The sequence below is a fragment of the Euleptes europaea genome, chromosome 3 (assembly GCF_029931775.1).
Source record: "Euleptes europaea isolate rEulEur1 chromosome 3, rEulEur1.hap1, whole genome shotgun sequence".
Lineage (NCBI taxonomy): Eukaryota > Metazoa > Chordata > Lepidosauria > Squamata > Sphaerodactylidae > Euleptes > Euleptes europaea.
Window position 1 is genome coordinate 100,473,469 of NC_079314.1, and position 6,446 is coordinate 100,479,914.

At 51.0% G+C, this 6,446-nt stretch overlaps 1 protein-coding gene across 2 annotated transcripts in view; it reads right to left on the reverse strand.

The window, feature by feature from the left end:
- Positions 1–2,382, reverse strand: part of BRAF (B-Raf proto-oncogene, serine/threonine kinase) — a 74,835-nt gene extending 72,453 nt beyond the window's left edge. The window contains exon 1 of one of the 2 annotated variants that reach the window (XM_056846174.1): positions 2,233–2,382. In XM_056846174.1, the coding sequence (XP_056702152.1) occupies positions 2,233–2,367 (135 nt within the window). In that variant the 5' untranslated portion in view covers positions 2,368–2,382. The remainder of the gene's footprint in view (positions 1–2,232) is intronic. The other variant, XM_056846172.1, reaches the window with a different exon arrangement.
- Positions 2,383–6,446: the final 4,064 nt, after the last annotated feature.

A 6,446-nucleotide genomic window follows, 5' to 3' on the forward strand; every position in this document is an offset into this window, starting at 1 on the left:
AAAGATGCAGATCTATGACAACTCTCAGCATTACAAATAATTATGTAAAGAGTATTAGAGTGAAAAATGCAAATAGCACTAAAGCCTAGCAAAGTGTACCTGAAGTTCTCTAGGGTGACGTTATCTTATCCCACAGTTTTAAGCACCTTGATGCCAAAGTGAGTTTATAGTTATGGAGTAAGAATAAGTCATATCTCCATTTCTTGCCCTCCATGTTTTGTACATAAATGCAAAAGCTGCAGGAGCTCTCTCAGAGAACCTCCAATCTGCAAAGCAAAAGCATCTGATACAGTTCTGAACATGACAATTCTCAGTAAGTAGCTATATAAAAAGCAAGTGCTAGTGATAATGCAGCAAGCCCCATTTGCATGCATCTTCCACTCATATGTCTGTAAGAATCATCCCACACCATCCCTGCCCCATAAATTATATTACAAGTATTTATTTCTGAAACCAAGTCACATAAGCAAGGACCCGGACCTTGTCTGAGATAGGCAGCATCAGAGAACAATGCAATTTTCTGCACCAGAGACTTGGGTGCAAGAAATCATTTGCTTTTTCCTCCCAAAAACCCTTGGCCCATCCCTGCCAAAGCGCTGTTCCTCGAGGCCATGTGACCCTGTATGTTTTTCAGTGCAATCCACAGGGAGCTTTTTAACACCTCTGTCTTGGAAGGGTAACAACCCAACCCACCTACTCTGACAGCTGTACAAATTGGCCCTGTCGAATCGCAAGCAAACCAACCTCTGTGAAAGAGACAGAGATATCCCTGAGAAACAAAAACAAACGAACCAAAAACCCCCAAGAGATGCCTTGTTAGCTCCCTCACTCACCGAATTCCCTTAAGCTCCCAGGGACCCAGTCAGTTCCAGGGGGAGTCACTCATGGGCTAAGGGGGAGGGAGCGGTGGAACTTTCTGTTCCAGGGAATTTACTCCTGACAGACCAGTTGCCTGCAGGGGAAGCCAAGAAAGTGAGAGAAAGGAAGCGCCAGCGTTTGGGAGGAGGGGGATTGTTGCCTACCCGGCACCTACAGGAGACGAAAACCAGAGCAAGGCCCGCTAGAGCAATGGGATACGGAGGGGAGGGGGGATCACGAATCGCAGTTCTCGTCAGTCTCCTCACCCACCGCCAGCAACTTGGAGTGTCTACTTTCCGACAGGCCGCCACAGCAGCTCGAAGGTACTGACATGAGCAGGTGATCCTGTCTGCCTCGCTGCTGGGAAAGCCTTATAGAACCTAAGGAGAGCCCTGCTGGACCAGACCAAGGCCCATCAAGTCCAGCAGCCTCTTCACACAGTGGCCAACCAGGAAGCCCCCAAACAAGACGACTGCAGCAGCACCATCCTGCCTGTGTTCCACAGCACCCAAGATGATAGGTAATAGGCATGCTCCGCTGATCCTGGAGAGAATAGGTATGCAGCACGACTAGTACCCATTTTGACTGGCAGCCCTGGGTGGCCCTCTCCTCCATGAACATGCCCACTCCCCTCTTACAAGCCTTCCAAGTCCGGAAGCCGGTTCACACAGTGGGCCAAGCAGGCGCCTCTAGGAAGCCCCCAAACAAGACGACTGCAGGGGCATGACCCTGCCTTGTAGTGCCACAGCACCTAATATAACGAACAGGCATGCTCCCCCTGATCCTGGAGACAATAGGTATGCATCAAGACTAGCATTCATTCTGACTGGTAGCCATGGGTGGCCCTCTCCTCCATGAGCATGCCCACTCCCCTCTTAGAGCCCCCCAGGTCCAGCAGCCTGTTCTCGCAGTGGGCCAAGCAGGTGCCTCTAGGAAGCCGCCAAACAAGACGACTGCAGGGGCACCACAGCACCTAAACCTTCACCTGCACAAGGCAGGCAGGGGGAGGGGGACGACTTTTCCCTTCCCGTCTTCGGCTGTCCCCCACCCCCACCCCCATGCCCAATAGCCTCAAACACCCTCCTCTGCCTCGCTTGGCTTCTGCCCCCCTCCGCAGCCGACCCAGACCCGCTGCTGCCTGCCGGCCCGGGGGCATCCTCCGCCGACCAAGCTCCCCTCACGCCTCCCGGGCGGCTGAAGCCCGCAGCCCCATCCCAGGCCGGCGGTTGCCGTTCCCCGGCCGACCCCCCCCCCCGGAGCAGCCGGCCCCGCAGGACCCCCTCAGCCAAGCGGGGGGTCGGGGGAGTCTCGCGCGGCCAGGCCGGCCCTCCCTCCCTGCCTCCAGCCTCCTCCCCGCTCCCGGCCGGGCCTCACCTCCTCAGGGATGGCGGGGTCTCCTCCTCCTCCGCCGCCGCCGTAGCAGGCCCCGGGGGGAGGCGGCTCGGGCTCCATGTCCCCGTTGAAGAGCGAGGCCCCCTCGGCGCTGCCGCCGCTGCTCAGCGCCGCCATCTTGGATCGGAGCGCTGGGGAGGGGGGGGAGAGGAGGGGAGGGGGAGCCGCGTCGCCCCTGACGACCCGGCCGCCCCCAGCCGCGACCCGTAGCGGGAGGAGAAGGGAGGGAGGGGAACAGAGCCGCGGAACCCGCAGCGAGAGCCTTCCCAGAGGCCGCGCGTCACACCCCGGCCGTGACGTCACCCGGAATCGCCGCCAGGGCGCATGCCCCGAGTGGACGTCACCGGGAAACACCCTGACGTCATGACGCGAGTCCCCCCCTCCCGCGCGTCGCCTAGGGAACCCGGAGGGCGCGGAGCGGCTGCGCCACGCCCCCGGCCTGACCCCTCCGCGCCCTCGTGCCGGTGTCGTAGGTATTTGTTCGATTCCCCCCCCCCATTTTTGTTTAAGAAAGGGTTGCTTCACTTCTTTTTCGTCCCGGCTTTTGCACCCGCGACTATTAAGTTTTCATATACTAATTTAAATACAAGCGAATGTAACATTTGTTAGCAGTTGTGTGTGTGTGAAGTGCCGTCAAGTCGCTTCCGACTCATGGCGACCCTATGAATGAAAGTCCTCCAAAATGTCCTATCTTTGACTGCCTTGCTCAGATCTTGCAAACTGAAGGCTGAGGCTTCCTTTATTGAGTCCATCCATCTCTTGTTGGGTCTTCCTCTTTTCCTGCTGCCCTCAACTTTTCCTATCATGACGGTCTTTTCCAGTGACTCTTGTCGTCTCATGACGTGACCAAAATACGACAGCCTCAGTTTAGTCATTTTAGCTTCTAGGGTCAGTTCAGGCTTGATTTGATCTATAACCCACTGATTTGTTTTTTTGGCAGTCCACGGTATCCGTAACATTCTCCTCCAACACCACATTTCAAAGGAATCTATTTTCTTCCTATCAGCTTTCTTCATTGTCCAGCTTTCACACCCATACATAGTAATAGGGAACACGGTGGTATGAATTAACTTAATCTTGGTTGTCGGTGACACATCCTTGCACTTCAAAATCTTTTCTAGCTCCTTCATGGCTGCCCTTCCCAGTCTCCATCTCCTTCTGATTTCTTGTTAGCAGTTATGAGGATTTAAAAAGAAAAGTCAAGTAAACAACAAAAGGCTGCTCGCAAAGTAATATTAGAAAGTAGCCACGGAACACGAAAGTTTAGGAGCCAGTGTTTCTCCAAACCTCTAAAATCTGACATGCTCAGGGATGCTTCCTGCACATGCATAGAGGATACAAATTAGGGTTGCCAACCTCCAGGTAAAGGGAAGATGACTGGGGAAGGCACTGGCAAATCACCCCGCAAACAAAGTCTGCCTTGGAAACGTCAGGATGTGACGTCACTCCATGGGTCAGGAATGACCCGGTGCTTGCACAGGGGACCTTTACCTAACCTCCAGGTAGCGGCTGGAAATCTGCTATTACAACTGATTTCCAGCTGATAGAGATCAGATAACCTGGAGAAAATGGCGGCTTTGGCCTTTGGGCTCTGTGGCGTTGAGGACCCTCCCCTCTCCAAACCCCGCCCTCCTCAGGCTCCACCCCAAAAACCTCCCGCCAGTACTGAAGAAGGCCCTGGCAAGTTGCAACCCTAATACAAATGCTTAAATGGAGTACCAGAGATGGGTAGTGGTTTGAGTCTGTGGCGGCAGCAAAATGAAACAGCAGTCCAGTGACACCTCGAAGACTAACAAAAAATGAGTGGAACAGGCTTCCTCGGGAGATGGTGGGCTCTTCTCCTTTGGAGGTTTTTAAGCAGAGGCTAGATGGCCATCTGTCAGCAATGCTGATTCTGTGAACTTAGGCCAAACATGAGAGGCAGAACATTGACTCGCGTGAGGCAGTTTCTGGAACTGATTGTGTGATGCAGTGTGCTAGATGTGAAGACGTAGGACAGAACTAATATGGTGCGGATTCAGTTATGAAGCGTATTTGGTGACCTGTGATAAGTCCCTATGGGCTGTGTGGTTCACACACGTTCATCACATGTGGGCAAATTCGCACAAGCGGTTATCTCCATGTGTTCCACATCCACACGGTTGCAGTCACGTGGATGACAGAACAGATGGCCCAGTCAGCGAGTCCCTGGAGAGCATCAGTTTGAATCAACACCACTGTGACTGTAGATATTGCTGCCAGATCACGGCAGTTATGTCTGTGGATAGCCTGACTCATGTAATGCCCGCTGTGCGCCACAGCATGGGCATGAAGGAAGATGTCTCTGGCCTCGTTTGCTTGGAGGTAATTTCAATTCAGAACTGGCACTTCATCCCCCACGCTTCTGTTTTCCCCACTGCTCATGTGATGCATGAAGTTGAGCTCATGGATTTCACCCACAAGGAGCCCCATGTGATTGAAATACCACACAGGTAGGATGAGAAGAAGAGTTGGCTTTTATATGCCAACTTTTTCTACCGCTTAAGGAAGAATCAAACCAGCTTACAAACACCTTCCCCTCCCCACAACAGACACCCTGTGAGGTAGGTGAGGCTGAGAGAGTGTGACTAGCCCGAGGTCACCCAGCTGGCTTCATGTGTAGGAGTGGGGAAACCAACCCGGTTCACCAGATTAGCCTCCACCACTCATGTGGAGGAGTGGGGAATCAAACCCGGTTCTCCAGATCAGACTCCACCGTTCCAAATCACCGTTCTTGACCACTACACCATGCTGGCTCTCAGGTATGTCCTGGCATTCCTTACAGGTAATTCCTGGCATTATTGGATTGCATGCTACTATTCAGGGCTGCATTGCAGCATCCCTTGGTGATTGACACTTCAGAGAATCCGGAGAATTCTCAGATTGTATAGTTCAGGCATCTGAAGCAGCAAAATATTTCAAAGTTTTATGCCAATGTCATTGTTTTCCAGCCCCATGTAATGTATAGGAGTTCACACACCATGCATGCAAGAGAGGTCCCATTTCAGAGTTATGGTAGAAAAGTGGAGGGGGGGGGGAGTCACTCAAGTTTTGGCTTTTTCCATTTTGTACATATTTTCACTGATCTTGAAATCTTTCTCTTGACCTTTCTTGATACTCATTCTCCACATCCTCCTATTCACCTAACTGCTGCTGTGGCATATTCCCCCCATTGTAGCCACTGTAGACAAATCCCGTTACTATGTTGGGATTATCAAAAATAATATCAAGCTAGAATGTTCTTTCGGTGCCTTTTCTGTGATTAAGAAACTGATTGTGGAATACAAAGAATATGCCAAGAGAAAGATCCAAAGTTTACTTCTGTTGACATGTTTAGAATCCCTCTGCTTTGCTTTTAGTAGCAGCTCCATCTGATTGGGGTTTGTATCTTTCAATAGTTTTATGAAGCCATTGTTCTTTTCTAATGAGAGCCATCATGCTGTAGAGTGTCGGACTAGGATCTGAGAAATCCAAGTTCAAATCCCCACTCTGCCATGGTGGAAGCTTGTTGGGAGCGTGCTGGGCCAATCACATAGTCCCAGCCTAACCTATCTCACAGCATTGATGTGAGGTTAAAGTGGAGAAGAGGAGAATGTTGTAAGTCACTTCTGGTCCCATTATGAGAGGAAGGGGGAATGGGTGCCTTTCCTTGCTAGGAAACTCTCTTAGACTAAGGGTTCCCAGGAAAACACCCTGGTAACCAGCTGCCACCATTCAGGGACCTCCTAAGAACATCTAGATTGAGCCACATTGAGAAGGTATCCTTCTAGCGCAGTACTAGAACAATAGCAAAGTAACAACCTCCAGGTGGTGGCTAGAGATCTTCTGTAGTTACAACTGATAAAGATCAATTCTTCTGGAGAAAATGGCTGCTTTGGAGGGTGGACTCTATGGCATTATACCCGACTAGGGTCCCTCCCCTCCACAAACCCTGTCCTCCCCAGGCTCCATCCACAAAATGTTGAGGAATTTCCCAAACCAGAGTTGGTATCCTTACATAACAGTGTGCAAACTCTCGGAAATACATTGTAGGATCCATAAGATCTAGCATACAGCAAAGGAATTAGGAGAAATATTCTAGAGAAATAAATAATACAAAATGAAGCTAAACAATGTTTTAATAAAAAAAAGTTTATTGTAAAAGAGAGACAAAAGGGAAGAGAGTGGTTAGAGTCCAA